Here is an 18,447-nt window from a genome sequence, read left to right on the forward strand (position 1 = left end):
CTTAATTGGTCATTAATATAGGAAAGACGCTAAAAATTTTGTTCTCTTTATAAATTTCAAGAAAAATTGCAAGCACGAACATGAAAATCTGTAAAACGTTATAACTATCCAAGCTTAAATTGTAAAAAACCAATAGAAATAGGAAAGGTAACTGAGTAATGTTACTTTGTAGATGAACTCATTAAATGCCAATTTAATGTCTTGGTTTTGGGATTAGGACTTTTTATCATCATGCATTAAATAGTGATTTAGATTCTTTCAATTATACAAGTGTTGCCATTAGTTTCAAACCATCATACCTAAACTATTCTATAAGTATATCCTAATAAGAGAGGAAGCATCTATTTAAAATTGATCCTTTTACGCTTCACAGTGGAATCATTAAAATTAAATGATGTGGATGTTTGTGGACTTTAAGATTTTTACAGATTTATGTAGGAATGTATGTAATTTTGTGGATTTCCAATCCTGTATAATGCATAAATACAGTATAATTGGTTGAGGATGTAAATTCATATGTACCAATGAGAGAAATTAATCCATATATAGAATCTACAAACAATTGCAACATAATTAACAATTTCACAAAATGAAATGATTGAATCAAACGGACCTGGCATAATAAATACTGGGTGAGAAATCAAAAACAAAATCACAAAAAATTATGGGACTGATGATTTATGAATTCTGTTAAACATACTACAAAAACCAGCTGAACAAAATTAAGCTGAACAAGATAAAGATAATAGAGAATTAGATTATTGGTTAAAATGAAAGTGACTTTGCCCCTGACATTGTAAGCTAAAGGGAATACTGTTCAAATAAGGTACAATTGTATTCCCTTGAGGCCATATGTTATATTTTGTACCATACAAAGAACTACGTTAGTTTGATAACCTTACACATATATGGTCATGTTATTCAGAGATTTAACTAAGTCAGTCATGTTCAGTGCATCCAATATTTAGGTTTTTGCTGTGATTAATTAACCAATCCCTTATGCTTGATTTTATCTCAACTGATCTGATTGCTTGGGATCAGTCCACGGATGCAATAATGGCATCAGGGACCAGAACTTATATAATTTCATCAGCAAGAAACAAGCTCAGAAAGGGATTCAACTTGTAACCAGAACTTGAAATATGATATTGTTATTCAAGATAAGCTTGAAGTTAAGTCAGTGTTCTATGAGATTTTATTCCTTGCCAGGGATAAGAATACTCAACATGTACAATTGTCACCAACTCCAAAGCAGTCACCAAACAGATTTGGTAGATATATAGTTTGGTAAACTCATGATGATGATGATGTACTATAGGTTTACTAGATTTTCAGGAATACGAACAAGGGATGAGAACCTTGGACTTGCAAGGGAGGAATAGATCACGTTAACTGTAAGGAATAATCAGGTATGAACCATTAGGCTCAATTGCAAGGGATCTAAGTAATGCAAGAACTTTAGACTAGACATAATTGGTATGTATCAGTAATTGCATTAAGGACATTGCAGAATCGGAATTGAATATATAGTCTAATTAAGACTTTATACATGTACTTACCCTGTACACTTTGTCAGGAATCAGAATACTCCCTCTCCGGCCGCCTTGACCGCCGGCTACACTAAATCTACGTCCTTTAGTTTTGTCTTCCATTTCGTCAAAATATCAATGGAAATTCAACATTTGGCCTAAATTCCATCAAGCACTACATAACATGTCCTGGGTACAACAACATCATATTCACAAACACTGTCCTCAAACTCTTATAATTGACTGGATTTATGTCAAAACATAATGGGCCAAAAGTCACATCAATCAAAAATACTATCCCCAATATGTAAACAATTTTGAAATCAAATCCAGTCTTCAGCCAATGAATGCAGTCTAATTACCGCCTATTCTTTGTCAGGATTCAGAGTGCCAGAGTTGGTCTTTTAATGAACTTGTCACTCAGCAAAATGGGAATAAGCCTGCTATTATATAGAGCTGAAAAACTCCATCACTCCCTCAGTTCAGAATGTATAAAATCACATCTTTGCGGCTTAAACCCTTAAAACCTGTATACTTGATTGAATTCTATTAAATGTCTCCAACCATTGAATCCCGACCTTTTCCCTACTCAAATACCACTGGTTACAGCAATAGCAGCTAGGCAAAAGTGCTCAGCTGAACAGGGTTCTCTTTAAGAAAGTAATGGGCTTCCACTGGGTCTCATAACTCCATGAATTTACAGTCTTTATCTTGTAGTGCCATTACACCACCAGAAATCTATTGTCTCCTCCAAAGTCATCAATGTTTAGTTTTACATGAACACGCCATAAAACTATTCATGCAGTAATATTTGAAATTAATCTTATCCTCCGTTATGTCCAATAGCCCCGTTCACTATCAACTTAATTCCTCTCCGATACATGGGACAATATCACCTCTAAGTGGTTTTCTTTGAAACTTCGTACAATGGAAGTGATCATACGCTGCACAAAATTGGACCTTGCAGACTAATGAGACGATGTCTGTAATTTGCATTTGGAATAGAATTTTACACATTCAAGTACTTGAATTCAATGAAAGTTTTCTTTCATTTAAATAAAGACTTTAATATTAATCTTTAACAACAAAAGGGTTATAAGTTGTAGAGATCAACTTTGTTTAAATGTTTACACAAAGTTTAGAAATTAAGGTAATGTTATTAAACGCCTAAATGACTCCCAAGCCTTTTAAGTTTTAATCGGATTGTTATGTCTGCTGTGTGTATATTCAATGCAAACATGCAAACCTTTGACTCGATAAAGTACAAAGAACAAAAACTGCACAAAACACAATGACAACATTCAATTACTGGTCCTTGATCTTTAATCATCGCTCTAGCTATATTACGTAAATAAACAATCTGTTTACAGTACATACTCCAACAATATGCAGTAATGGATGCACCATTTAAATATCTATCAAAGACAAGTTATTTGTTTTCATATGTTTCAGTTCTCAGGTTTTTGAATCTGATGAAGGCCTAGTCATAACACAATGTCATTTATGATTCATTCTTATTGAAATGACATTTTTTTTTTGGAACTTTTGTGCAAACATGTTTTTAAACATTATTATTGACTAGGGCCATATTCATTGTTTCATAAACTATCTATCAAAAATCCCAAAATGTTACATTTAACAAGTCACTAATTTTATTTCCAGGTCGCTGGGCAGCGAAATGTTATCCTTCGAATACCAATTTTTACAACTTTTTGCTATGCAAAAAACATGATGTGGGTTGATTTTAAATGCCACAAATTCAATAACAGTCATTTCATATTGGTAACAAAAGTTACAATTCATTATCACAAAAAAAAAGATCCAGGCTTTAATCCAATATTTGCTGATCTCGATACCTACAATAGCTGCTACACTCAAATTTATGGGAAGAAGAAACACTGCCTTTCATTTCACACCTGAGACATCAGGTACCTATACCTTCTATTGATATTTCCTCCATTCAGTATCAAGGAATCACTGAGACTAAAGTATACACACCCAATTTAAGTATACAAGTGTTGTGCACCTTCGCTAAACATATGTAATAGCACAGCCACAATTTGAAGCCTTTTAACATTTTGTAAATGAACATACTTATATACATAGGAGCTTAAGTTATCCGGACGCTTTTGTTCCCAAGTCCAATCATCTTGATAGGTGAAGCATCCAGATATATGAATTGTGTCTATTGTTATCATCAATGAAAATGTATTTGATTTTCTTATACTTTAATGTTAAATACTGAAATCTGATTGGTTTAGACACAGTTGGTAATCCGTTCTATTACCCTCAGCGTTAGCAACACACTTTGCAACGGGTAACACAACGGATTGTTACATGTGCGTAAATTATGCTCATATGGTTCGCCGTAAAATTCACTTTATTTCTGTATAAAAGCAGTAAAATTTTCTTTAAAAATAAGACATTCAGTATAATAGATAGATAAAGCTTGGTCAGTTGATCGGAAGTCAACCGCGGAATAAAGTCACTGTGAATAAAAATTAGTTAGTTTACAGTTTTTATTTCTAGATGAACCTATTTCCACATTAACTGACGATTTATTTTTTAAAACTTATTCATACTTGCCAACTTACCCGATTTAGTCGGGTAACACCCGATTTTTTTACCCTTCACCCGATTATATTTTATGACCCGGCGGGTCATGCTTTTCACCAGATTTTTGTCACACAACCCGAAAATCTCCAGATTTCTGGATTTGGTTCGTAAATTACGTTGCGCATTTGACTTCTAGTTAAGTAAACAATGCCGATGGCTATAACAGACACAGTAAGTGTTAATTATTATCGTGAGTTGTTTTGACAAACCAAAGGTTTAAATCATTAAGTGTGATGGCCTCCAATAAGAAAAGGTCTTCATTGGGGCCAGTGGAATCAAAACCAACAAAAGGAAAACGATATTTTGTACCTATCAACATATCTGGGAAAATGAATTCCCATGGTTAAAACAAAGTAATCGAGTACAAAACGAGGTTTCTTATGTTCTATGTAATGCACATTTGAATATTGAACTTTGTGCCCAAAATGATCTGACTAAACATTCAAAAACACGAAGTCATATATAAAATGCTCTTTAATACACAAAAGTCACTCACAACTTTCATGCTATCGTTTACAGAGTTTAAAAGCAAGGTTAATGTGGCAAAAACTCTTTTTGCATTTTTTTTAGCTGAACACAACCTACTATTTTCTGTGTCAGATCACTTTACAAAATTCAAGATCAGCAACTGTTAGTTAAAATGCTTCTTTGCAATAAAGTATTACACATAAGTTTTAACAAATATTTCTATTGTATATACCTATGAAATGCATGGTAAATATGTAGTGAATGTCGTTACGCGCTACGACCAGATTTTTTACTTTCCATATCTGGTCATGACCAGATTTTCACATGTTGGAGGTTGGCAAGTATGCTAATTTATTTTATTCTTTCAAAAACTCAATTTAATTGATATTAAAATCAAAATTTACTAGCTTGAAAATTGCATGATCCAATAAGTACTTCCTGTGAGTTGAAATGTTTTCATTTTGTTTTCTACCTGTAATTCTGTTCTCGGGATTTGATGCAAAACCATTGAATTTGTGTGCTATGAATACCTGAACAGTTTTACGAAATTCTGTGCAGTGGTTTAAGAGGAATTGCATGTACAAACAGTTCATTACTATTAATATTCAATATATAGTCAAAATTCTGAGTTCAAAAGGGCCCAAATTCCAAAAATATGAAGGAATCTGAATATCTCCTGGTAATATCCATATCTACACTTTTTGTCCAAAGTGCCTACAAAACACAAAATTCACAACACAAAATGTTAAACACTTGAAACCTCTTTTGTTGTTTCAGTTTTTACAATGAATATTTTCCATGATTTTCTCTATATTTTTCTATGTAAAAACTTACCCCCTCCACCTCCCTCCCCTTGAGGATCATGATTTGAACAAGCTTAAGTATTAACTATCTAGGGATGCTTCCACACGTTTAAGCTTTTCTGTCCATATTGTGAGAAGAATATTTTTAAAGATTTCTATCAATTTATTCCTATGTAAAAGTTAACCCCCCCCCCTTTGTGGCCCCACTAAACCCTGATTTAAACAAAATATGAATTTACACTTCCTGAGGATGCTTTCACACAGGTTTCAGTTTTTCTGGCAAAATGATTTGGGAGAAGAAAATGTTTGAAAAAATACCAAAAATATTTTAAATAATTCTACATTTTCTCCCCTTGAAAGAGGGCATTGTCCTTTACTTTATTAAATTTTCTTTCATAATATTGCTTTGTGTAAATTTTGTTTAAAATTGGCCTAGCGGTTCTTGAGAAGATTTTGAAAATGTAAAAAGTATACGAACATACAAACAGACAGACACCAGATAAAGATTGATCTGAAAAACGCACTATATCTTTCAGCTCAGGTGAGCTAATAAAGGAATCTACAGAATATTTCTTGATAATATGCATATCTACACATTGTGTCCTATAAATACCTACAAAGTTTTACAAACTTCCATGCAGTGGCTGAAGATGATTTGGGCTCACTAAAAAACAGGACTGACTGACAGACAGATGGGTTAAAAACATTAGACTTGCAATTTTAATTACAGCAGATTGGTAAGTTTTATACATTACGCTTTATATATATGCAAAGTCTCTCTTTGTTGTTAATAAAAAACAGTTTCATAAACTGGTCTTTAATTGTTGCATATACCGCTGTATTTATTAAACAGTGTGCTGGGCATAAAAACTGCACTGTTAACCTTCAAGAGATATGCATTAATTTTAAAATTGATTTCACCTTCCATTTTTAAAACCAAATCAATCAGCATTCCTGCTGACAGGACAATTAAGAATTTTGATTTGACTTTTACACACAGCAAACCGAAGCAGCAAGAACTCGGATAATGGAGCCCAGAAATGTTCAGTCTTTTATAGTGGAGATGTTCAATAATTAATCAGCCCAAATGAAAAAGATAACACACTGTTACAATTTCTGGTACTGAATGAACTTGCAGACAGGGTGGAATCCTCTATTGACCATCCAAGAGAAGACCTGGCTACATGGTAAGTGCAAGAGTTTTACATTACCTAAGGCATCAACAGCAGATTGTTAATCATGAAAACTTCTCAGGAAATAAAATATTTTTTAAGCAGTATTAAACGAGGTTTCAACTGTAATTTTGTTTTATATTAAGTAAAAAGCAAACTGATGACATGGGTTATAAAAAACTAAGGTTCATGCACCTTTATCAAAATTATGAAAAGCTTTTTTCCAGATATTCCGACTTTGATCTCATATATTCTCCACCTGGGACATAAGAATAGGCACAACTTCTGTATTCTTTAAAATATGACTCCATATATCAGCAATAATTGCTGCACTTCAAACTCATTTTACTAATGGACAAAGAGCTAATTTTCTTCTCAAAATAGTTTCTTTTACACAAATTCTTATATGAAAATTATAAAAAATAACTAGGCATGTGATTTATTGTATTATTGGATTTAAATTGCCCCAAAATGTCAAGATAAAGTGAAAACCTGCAAAAAATTATTATGTAAATAACTGATAGATTAGTACATTATATTGTACCACAATTTCAGGAAAGCAAACCCTGGGCTAGCCAACAACCAAAGAGAGACTACTCTAAATGAAGGCACTCTACCTCACTGCGCACAGGTGAGATTTAAACAGAACTTGACCAACTTAGATACCTTGGTGTGACAGTAAATGTCAATTTAAAAGCTCTGTGTAAGTAAAGTCTATCCAATAAAATCAATAGAGCAGTAACTACAAACAGTTGGTGTGTTACATAACAGTCACTTACTAACTTTATAATCTCGGGGGATCAGCAGATTAACTGTGGATCAATAAGTACTATTCAACTGAAAAATGATTGTTTCATCGGGAAAACTATTTCTAAAAGAAAACTTTTAATAATTTAATCACTGAATATGCGGATATTAATCAGAAAACGAGACATTAGCTCACTGGGACACTGTTAAACTACCACCTATTGAGACTTTCAACCGACCCAGGGGGGACTGATAATCTCGTTGTCAATTAAAATACTTTTTCACAAGACACTGAAAGAAGAATTAAACCCTTAGAAATTTTAAAAACTGTCATTAAGTTTTAAAAAATGAGAACAGAGAATGGAGTCATTTTCTTTATCACCAAGAAATAAAATGTTGTCAGATATGGCATTTAAATGTCTCGTTTGCCAAACAAGTCCGAGCATATTTACCACCAAAACCAAAATCAATGAACGAGGTATTTGTGCTCATAGATTACAGCCAGTAGCACACAATTCTGTTTTCAATAGCTTCGATAAGTGTCTGACATACAACATGCCTCCATTTTAGTGAAAATATCAGCTAGCGGCAAGCAATTGGCCAGTGAACTGTGGGAGGGGAACAACATGGAGCCCTATTCTAACATCGGGGGCAGTTATTACAGCCCAAGGAGCTCTCAAAACCGCTTTGGGATGACAGATTCTCTGGCTATCTCCTCAGGTGTTTTCCCCGATGAGGACAGTGGTTTTAACTCAAGCTTCAGCCTCAGTCGACTCCCACAATCCGAGGATTATTCACTTTCTCCCAGATCACCCATGGTTTCTCCAGGAGCTATAGTGAGATCCACGTCTCTATCCAGACTTAGTGGACCTCTGGTCACACAGGAGGTGACCCCATACACATACACTCCATTCAGGGTGGATCGATCGCTAAGGAATCTTAAAGGCAATTTGGAGGACAGTGAAAATAGGCGTCATGTTCTTGTGCATAAACTGCGAGAAGCTCAAAGCACGCTGGAGCTTCAGAGTGAGAGATTATCGAAGATTGAGAGTGCAGCCAAGGGAAATGCATTTCTATTAGAGGATTTGAAACATAAAGAGAGGGAGTACAGAAAAACCATTGATTCCCTGCAACTGACAGAACAGGAGAAGGATATGCTGAAAATGGAAAACATCAAACTGAGACAAGAAATGCAAGACAGAATAGATAAACTTGACTTTGCTTTACGTTCTTTACAAGCCCAACATCAAGTTGCAGAAAAAGAGAATCAAAAACGTGTCATTCTGCTAGACCAGTCTTCTCAAGCTTTAAACATGTTAGAAACAGAGAACAATAAACTGAAACTTGACCATGAACACATGAATAAAGAAATGGCTATTGCAAGGGAAGCAATTGAACTCGCAAGATCCAAGTTTGAGCCTATGGAGGAGGAAAACAGAGACCTACGATCTGAAAACGCTACTCTCAGGGATGAAAACGCAGATTTGTCTAAGAAAACATCCGAGTTAACAGGGCAGTTAATGGAATTAAGAAAGCTAACTCAATCCATGAAGGAAGAGAATGAAAAACTTGCAAGTTCCTGGAAAGCATTATCTGAGGAAAGACAGAGACTTGTACGACAAGTTGAAGGCTCTCAAGAAAAGGCGGCAGAAATGAAGACCAAAGCGAACACAGTTTCCGGAGAGAGAGACAGGCTGTTTCAAGAGAAAATGGACCTCAACAATAAATACCAGCAGCTTCTCATCAATAAAGAAGAGCTTGCTCAAAAGAAAAATGCACAAGAAGATCAGATAAACGAGTTGGAATCTGACCTTGAGAGAATGAAGAAGTCAATGAAGAAGATAGAAGAAGACAAACTCATTCTACAAGAGGAGGCATCAGATTTAAGAAGGGCAAGTGATGGTCTCTCTGCTGAACTAAACTCAGTGAGAAATTATTATGAAAAAGCCTTAGAACAAATAGATGCACTAGAAAATGAAAAACGAGCACATCAACAACAAGGAGACATGAGAAATCAGGAGCAGAACCGATTAAGGGGAGAAATTGATAGACTGAACAAGCAGCTCATGAGTAAGACAAAAGAGCTTAAAAAAGAAAAAGAAGAAGTGGATGAATTGATTACCAAATTAAAAGATGACCTTCGCACTCAGAAAGATGACAACTTCTTACTGGAGAGCAAGGTTGAAGAATTATCTGCCAAACTAAACAAAGCCAACGACAACATGCGATATGCAGCTACCACTAGTCAAGAAGAACTGGACACATGGAAAGACACATGTGAAAGGCTTACAGCTTCAGTTAGTCGCAAAGAAGCTGAGATTCAATCCCTCTCTGAGAAATGCCTCGAACTTGAAGACCTAACAGCAAAACTTCAGGCTGAAACTCGTTTGCTAAAAGAAGATAATGAAGCCTTGACAGATCAACAAGAAGATGTCAACAAGCTGAAGGAAGAGAATCGAAAAATGATCCAAGAAAAGGCCGAGAATGAGCAAATGATCAAACTTCTAGAGACACAGAAAGAGGTTCTGACAAAGAGCTCCGAATCACAGCTAGCAAAATTACATGACATCGAACAACTTACAGCACGCGTTGATCAGCTAAGAAATGAAAACGAACACTTAAGAAACAGAGTGTTAGAACTAGAAAATATCAGAGACAATTTAGTACAGCAGAAAGAAGAGTTGTTAGCAAACACTGAACTCATCTACAAGAATCCTAAGCTAGAGGAACTACAGACCAGAGTTGATGAACTGCAGGATGCCAACAGGCAGCTTAGAGACATTAACGACTCGATCAACGATAAATGCCAGACCTTAGAAGAAGCAAATCGCGAACTTAAGGAGGCCGTTGGTGGTGACGGCACTGTGGTTCCTAAATACAACCTTCTCCGAGTCCAGGAGGAAAGAGACCGCCTTGCAGATGATATCGACCGAGTACGACAACAGTACAATAAACTGCAAGATCAACATGAAGAGTACATGAACAAATATGGTCCTGATGGTGAAGAATATCAGAAAGTAGACATATTAGAGAGAGAAAAGGAAGGTCTTGAGAAACAGGTAGCTCTTATTAACGGACAGCTACTTCTTGTGGAAAGCAGTAAAAAGAGGCTGGATGAAGTAGTGGAGGATCTGCAGCATGAAATCGTGCATCTAAGGAAGGAGCTGGAAGAGGCTGAAAAGCAGCCAGTGTCTGGGCCAGATATGAGCGAGCTACAGGCTGAGTTGGAAGATCTTCGCACAGAACTGACTCGCAATCAGAAAGACAAAATGAAACAGGAAAATATGTTGCGCTCGCTAAAGGAAGAACTTGAAGAGGAGAGAACCAAAAAGCCAACACAGATTAGAGAATCTCTAGATGATGTTGGAAGTGAGCTAAATTCTATGAGAGGAGAGCTGCATAAACTGGTAGGAGAAATCGAAAGGAAAGAACAAACTATCACAACATTAGAAAACCAGCTCAGACAATCAAAGGACAAAATTGAGGATAAAGACAAGGTGATACATACTCTTAAATCAGGAAATGGCCAACACATAACCCAAAGCTTGGATGAGACTGCCCCAAAGTCAGCAGGCAAGGAGAGTCTGAGTAAATCAGACTCTCTAGGAAGAACACAGAGCCTGAATGAGAGGGGAGGCAGTGATCGTCTGCAATCGCTAATCTCCAAATACAGAAGCTATGGTGAACCGTCCAGTCCACATCCTGAACGCAAAATTAAACCACTACCTCTGATCAGCAGCAGTGGGACGAAGATGGGGCTCGTGACGCGAGGGAAAAGTTTCGGACCTGCTGCACCGAAAAGTGATGACAAAACCAAGAGAAGCACGTGAAAGCAAATAGTGAAAAAAAAGCATTGATGCATCTGTGCCTTATCCAAAGAAAAACTGTGCTTATTTGTGTATCTTTCACTACAGACTTAATGTAGCAAACTTTATTATCTAAGTATTGTGTATTGAATGTATGTTAATTAATATTTAAACCCAAACTACTCCATGTACATCGACCTTTAGCCATAGCATTATGAATATAGCTCTATTTTCTGTACGTGTTTGTGAATATTCTTTTTTAGAATGAAATCAAAATATCAATAGCAATATTCAATTAATCTGTGATATTTATTTTATTCGATTCTGTGATACAAATTTTATTCTGCCCGTAAAACTGTAATATCATAGCTTTTTTATACAGATTTCTTCATTTTACATGAATATAGTGATAGTAACCAAATTGTTTTTAATTAGTTAGTCAGATCACATAATGGATGTGTACTTGTTTTTGTTTTAGTATTTATGCATGTTATTACTTGTTTCATAGTTTGAAAAAAATACAATGAGTTTTTGTAACAATGGAGGTGTCTTTGTTTTGAGCTTTCCTTTGAATAGGAGTTAATTCAAACAGGGTTTAATCAACAAAATCAGGGTATGAAGTGATTAATTTAAATTTTGTATTGTGCCTCGTCAAATTTTATTCAAAAGGTTAAATTTCAAATACTTAAGTTAAATCTAAAATTTTGTTTCACATTATATTTGCTGAGCACTGATATGTTAAAGGTATACATACCCAATTTTATATACATGTACTTGTAATGTGATTTGTGTTTGAAATTTTCTTATTTGGTTCAAAATTATGTCTTCATGTGTTTCACTGATGAAAGTTGTAGCGGTACTTAAGATTTCGAAAACTGCTGGACTCATTATGTTTTGCGCATTACTCTATTTAAATTTGTCTTCACTTATTGAAAAATATTCATAATAAGCATTATTATAATACAGTATAATACAGCAAGATGTCTGCCTAATTTTATACTTGTAAATGAATGTTTTTTAATATATTATGAATACCTCCTGCTGATTTCTTAATCAATTTAGTTCATTTTCAATTTTTTACCACATTCATATATTAATTCTTTGTGTATTCAAAACCAAAGTGTAATGTGTTCTGTACACACAATTTTCCAATGGTGCAACACACAAGTCCTTTTAAATAGAGAAAAAAAATGTATAAAGGTAACAAATGGAGTGAACAGACTGAAGTTTGAATTTATCAACATGGCTTTTACCAGTGAAAGAATTTTATTGACACTGAAAATCCTCTAGACCTGTCAATGGAAGATAGAAAGTGCTTGACGAAGTTTTATGTTGAGTAAAGATTTTAAGCAAATAAACTGCAGGCAGTTATTCCTGGGAAGACATTCTAGTGTACAAAGATCGATCCGCCAGCAACAGTGAAAAGATAAGACTCCTGCACTCTTTCTAGTTCCCGGCATGATTTGGCTTGTGAAATGTTTCTTAATTTGTATTGTACAACTTGCTCAATAAATTTCTATTTGTTCAAACAACATTTGTTTTACTCTGTGGTACTGCCTTTAACTTGAAGTTTAAAACAAATGGATTATTCACAATTCTAATTGAATGTGAGTGATCAAAGTATTTCACCATGAAATTTCCAAGCTTGGATACCAGTGGTCATTAACAACAAAATCAGTAACATTCTCAGTGCTAAAGGTCTCTGAATACTCAAGAATTAAATTTCACTTTTACAATACCTTTATTGTATAAAAACATCAAGAATTTCTTTTTGAAGAAGAAATTTGAAACGCATTAATTTGGTAGAGACAATTGAACAATCAGTGCATTCACAAGTTAAAACAGACCACTGTCAGCACAGCTTAGGCCTCAGATTTGGAACAAATTTCAAAAAAAATATCCATGTGGAATTTTTCTGATTTTAAATCAATATGCACTGTTGCTTTGGTACATCACAGTATTAGCAATTTAAAATATCAATTTCAATTACATAATTTTGTTTAAAGCTTTTTTTGACTTTTTCTCACAAAATTAAGGAAAAAAATTACTGTAGATTCCTAATTAAACGTGAGAAATTAATATCCGTGTAATATATCACAAGAAACACAACTCACAAATTAAAAAATCTCCCTTTTGTTTTTTGGACAGATGTAAACTACATGAAACCATGATCAAATTTGGCATTCGGGATTTTATAATCTTGCGATTTAATGGAATATGGCTGGATCGTGGAATTAAGTTAATATACTCGCATAAAATAAGGAATCTACAGTATATGGATTGAAAGTGACCTACAAGTCTAAGATTCTGATTATATCTTACAGAGCAATAACATCACAAGTTTGGCATGAGTTGTGACACTGCATAAATGAACTGTGTAAATGACTCTATTTTTCTGAAAGTTTTAAAGAGAACGTTTATACAAATGTTGTATACTCTGAGATATGGCCGATAGAAAACTGTTTGGAAACCAAACCAAGCCTTAATCTAGTTCCACTGCGAGCCCTGGACTCCATGAAAGAACTCAAATATTTGCACTGATTATAGCACAAAATATATTTAAGTTATCCTGGTTTTGGTTTAAAGAAACTATAAAGATTAGATCTATGAAATGTTTACTTAGGTGACGACATCTAGTTTATCCAGAGTATCTAGGTTTAAAGTAAGCACCCCTGTCCTATAAACTATCATTTTATTTGAGAATGTAATCAATATTTATTTTCAAATTCTTAAGTATCCTAAAAATTCTGACATAGGGCTTTAAATTACACACAAATTTCATTATGCACTAATTTAAATAGCTTTGTAAAGATTATATATTAAGTTCACAGAATTCTCATCATTTGAAATTTAAATTTTGGCCAGTCCTTTTTGTTATAGACTTACTAGGATAATTGATGGTTAACGGTATTGATTACAGATTTATTTGCACTTTAAGTAATGCACTGCAAAGCATTGCCGACTGAGTGATTAAGCTGTAGCTGTGCACTTACACATATTGCAATTAAATCTCACTTTTGTATGATTCTTGCAACCAAATTGCTGCATGATTCCAAATACGCAGGAAAATGGTTTTACACAATCTATCAAGCAGCCCTCTAAATAGTCTAAGAAAAGCATGTAAAACTCAATTATCTACCATTATTATATCAGACTGAGTGAAGAACTTGTTAACTAAATGAACTTTATTCATTTCTTTTTTATTTCTACACTCTTCTCAAATTTTGATGAAGCAAAATTTAAAGCATGAAACGACTTAAATGATTTATATACACATTGAGGGTCTTTAAAATTAACGACAGACATACAGACGAAGATGGTCTTCAAATATTTGTTTATCTACTTATTAAATCTGGCGCGGAAATGTCATGCTTTAATTACAGATCGAATGATTTTCATAAAGGTTCATTCAAAAGGAAATAAAACGAAGCCAATACAAGACAACAACCCCTATGTCTTTCAGAAATTAGTTAAATCCAAGAAGGTCAGTCGCTGAAACATTTCTATAACACTTCACTGACCTGTTTTTCTTTAAGATTTTCCACCGGTGCCACGGCAAGGCGTCCCTTCTTAGGATCCGCCGATGAGGATATTTTTCTGGATCTCGGCTTTTCCGACATTCTTACGACGAGTTTAAATGTCCATTGATCAATTGACACTAGCAGACAGTAAGCGATAGTGGTTTATGCCAAGCTACACGCATGTTTACCCACGGATTCGCCTCACCAAGCATGCACTGGTCGCCATCTTGTTTACGTAGTAACCATGTGGACATGACGCGAAGCTGCTCGCACTGCATAGAGGCGCGCATTTTCTTTTTCTCTTGTCACTGATAATATTTTGGTCTGTCATTTATTTCAAATAAACAAGGGTGTAGCAATAATATTCTAAGTTTTTGTCACACAGGCCCATCAAGTCAGCTGCATTATTTAAAATAAGACGTTATTTTGCACAAGTTATAGTCAATTATATTACTTGTTATTTAAAACAGTTTCAACAAAGATATCATTGATCAACACATGCACAGACCTTCTTATCAGACATGACAATCACACTGAATGTACTTTAAAATGTGTGATGTTTTCAAACTATAGACATATTTATGTGGATGATTGACGGGAATGGAATATTATAGACTGGACTTCCGAGGCGCAAGACAACCATCAAAACCGTGGGTGAATCTACCAAATTAAACTGAGATAATACAGTGTAATACAGAATAACACTTTATTCACGCATTCTTAAGAACTTTACAAGCATCGACAGTGTAGGAAACATTAATTAGCTCAATGTTTATTCAGACAAAAATCGACACTGTTTCTTGACAACTTCTTATTATAGTGAAAACTTCACTACAAAACAAATACAACCTGTTCATGCTCTCCACTTATGAAATCTTACTCTTAGTTGTCCTGAGTCATTGAATTGAACAAAAAAATGGGCTTGTTTAAAAAAAAAACGCAGCTCTCCCTTTTCTTCCAAGCTACTGTCGAGTGTATTACGAAGGCGCTTCTGAAAATTTGGCCCTAAACTAATGTATCATAATGGCCTATTTCAAGAAATAAGGTTCAACTTTCAGGATGGGAAAGTCCTTAAAAGCTTAGTAAACATTAAGAAAGTAAGTGACATAGAGATCCTTATTCCATTTCATTTGTGTGATAAATGAAAACATTGTATTACGATTGATTCAATATTATATTTCAATTTATATAAGAGTCCTCATTATGAATGAATATTTCAATATTAATTAAGAGTCCTCGAATATCTTCGCTTGTCAAAGATGATCCTTATATAGTTCTTTAATTAAAGATTTATTATTAAGATCCGTTTCAACCAAAAGGCGTTAAAACAAAAAGGGCTTATATATAATATAACAACATACATTCGGAATATCAACAAGAGGCCAATTGGCCTTAACGGTCATCTGAGTAGCATATAACCCAAACACAAACTTGTCGAGGAATCTCATATATGCATTTAATTAATTAGGTTTCATTCTGGAGTAGTAAAATTATAAATTTCTAATGAGACCACCCCCTGCCTGAAATCTTTCAAAAAGAACTGTGAAACCTATAATTTTGGCGAAAAACTTAAAGATCTGGTCTACAAAATCATGAATTCAGTTTTCCTTTCAGGTGTGTGGGAGTAAAGATGATAATTTTTTAACATTATATGCATTAACACCTATACATCCATTTTGGCCCTGCCCTAGAGTCAAAACTCATACTCCAGGAGACATGAAAATTGAAATTGAAATTTCAGTAGAGGACTTCCTGGTAAACATAATTATAAGTCAGTTTTTTATACAGTGTGTGAGAATAGAGAAGAAAATTTTAAACATTATATGCATTAACACTATATTGCCATATTGCCCCCCCCCCCCCCCATGTCCTGAACCCCTGACCCAGGGGCGATGAATTTCATAATTTAGGTAGAGGAATTAGTGGACATCATAACCATTTATTCAGTTTTTTGCCCACATGTGTGGGAGTAGAGAAGAAGGTTTTCTAAGATTTAAAACATTTTTACTATATGGCCATATTGGCCCCACCCTAGAGCCTGAACCCCTGACCCAGGGGTCATAAATTTCACAATTTTGGCAGAGGGCCTCATGGACATCATAATCATGCATTTAGTTTTAACAAATATATATGGGAGTAGAGAAGAAGATTTTCTAAGATTTAATACATTTTTACTATATGGCCATATTGGCCCCACCCTAGAGCCTGAACCCTTGACCCATGGGTCATGAATTTCACAATTTTGGCAGAGGGCCTCATGGACATCATAATCATGCATTTAGTTTTTAACAAATATATATGGGAGTAGAGAAGAAGATTTTCTAAGATTTAATACATTTTTACTATATGGCCATATTGGCCCCACCCTAGAGCCAGAACCCCTGACCAGGGGCCATGAATTTCACAATTTTGGTAGAGGGCTTCATGGACATGATAACTATGCAACAAGTTTTTTTCTCATATGTGTGGAAGTAGAGAAGAAGATTTTTGAGAATTTGGTGTTGTTTTTTTTTTTTTTTGCATATTTGGCCCCACTTGTGGCACCCCGGGGGTGGTAGAGCCATGGATTTCACAATTTAGATTCCTCTTACGATAGAGATGCCTCACACCAAAAATGGTAACAATCAGCCTTGTAGTTAAAAATGTAAAATTGTTAACGCACGACGCACGTCGCACGACGACGATCGAAAACAGATAGCAATAGGTCACATGAGTTTTACTCAGGTGACCTAAAAAGAGGATCCAAAAGTGTCGGTAAAATGTACATGCATATCAAAAACCTCTTTAGTATGAACATTGATATAGCGAAGAGTTTTGGAGTCTCCAGCGAAAATTTCAACAAATCGATATCCTTTCCAAGTTTTTACTGTTTGAAGTCGGGTATATTGCAAATTGATTGCTAATCCTGCTGAGGTGAAAAATAACCAAGGAAATTGGCATCTTAAACAACGAAATCTTTTACAGTTTTAAATTTATAGCAGTACCAAATGATTATTTAATCCGATATTTTTAGTTTCCAATAAAGGTATGCTTTGATTATAATTTGATGTTTAACGCAGCAAAAAGTGGAAGTCATTTGGACGAAAAGGTGCATTCAGCACAAAAAGTGAATTCGATATATATATATATATATATATATATATATATATATATATATATATATATATATATATATATATATATATATAATTTTATTACGAATTTGTTAAATTTTTATAACGAAGTTAATCCATGCATTACTCCCTGTGACTTCGCTATGACCAACCTTTAAACTGCACACGTATTTCATAAATTCAAAATGCGTTTATTACGCCAAATAAAGGCCCCAATTAAAGGTGCATTACTTCGAGTGATGCGATATATCGTATTACCGATTAAAAAATGCGTTATAACGCCATTCAAATGATGAAAAAGCGTATCAAAAGAATACACCAATGACTGTGATTACGATGCAAAGAGACTTAACGTCAAAAAATGTTGTAACGTGCTGTTAATCAATAAAATATATTTTCTGTAGTAGAAGTTTTCTTATACTGGAAATAATATGGCAATAATAAGAAATGTTATAGCATAAGTTAGATAAGAATAAGTTAGATTCTACACAGCATTCAGAATCGGATCGTCAACGTTGGGGGAAAGACAAACATACAATACATAACAATAACATTGCATTGCAAATTGCTGTTGTATGCAGAAAGGAATTTTCCAGCAACACTGTTTTTCAGATTACAAGTAGTTATTTTTATTCAATCAATGATATTGGCTGCAAACATAGCACAGTTGTT

General features: G+C 34.4%; 2 protein-coding genes across 3 annotated transcripts in view; one reads left to right on the forward strand and one right to left on the reverse strand.

The window, feature by feature from the left end:
- The window catches only part of LOC128187735 (dynein axonemal heavy chain 5-like), a 60,102-nt gene extending 45,265 nt beyond the window's left edge, over nt 1-14,837 (reverse strand). The window contains exon 1 of one of the 2 annotated variants that reach the window (XM_052858266.1): nt 14,663-14,837. In XM_052858266.1, coding sequence (XP_052714226.1) covers nt 14,663-14,761 — 99 coding nt within the window. In that variant the 5' untranslated portion in view covers nt 14,762-14,837. Of the gene's footprint in view, nt 1-1,559; nt 2,142-14,662 lie in introns of those variants that run through there. The other variant, XM_052858267.1, reaches the window with a different exon arrangement.
- On the forward strand, nt 6,445-12,673 carry LOC128187736 (interaptin-like). The gene is made up of 3 exons (XM_052858272.1): nt 6,445-6,603; nt 7,144-7,219; nt 7,906-12,673. The coding sequence occupies exon 3, from the start codon at nt 7,962-7,964 to the stop codon at nt 11,163-11,165; it is 3,204 nt and encodes a 1,067-aa protein (XP_052714232.1). The 5' UTR covers nt 6,445-6,603; nt 7,144-7,219; nt 7,906-7,961; the 3' UTR covers nt 11,166-12,673.
- Nucleotides 14,838-18,447: the final 3,610 nt, after the last annotated feature.

The sequence above is a fragment of the Crassostrea angulata genome, chromosome 6 (genome assembly GCF_025612915.1).
Source record: "Crassostrea angulata isolate pt1a10 chromosome 6, ASM2561291v2, whole genome shotgun sequence".
NCBI classification, from domain to species: Eukaryota; Metazoa; Mollusca; class Bivalvia; order Ostreida; family Ostreidae; genus Magallana; species Magallana angulata.

Bases quoted from the DNA above. Each gene is read 5' to 3' on its own strand.
- LOC128187736 (XM_052858272.1), top strand. From the start codon at position 7,962: ATGGAGCCCTATTCTAACATCGGGGGCAGTTATTACAGCCCAAGGAGC.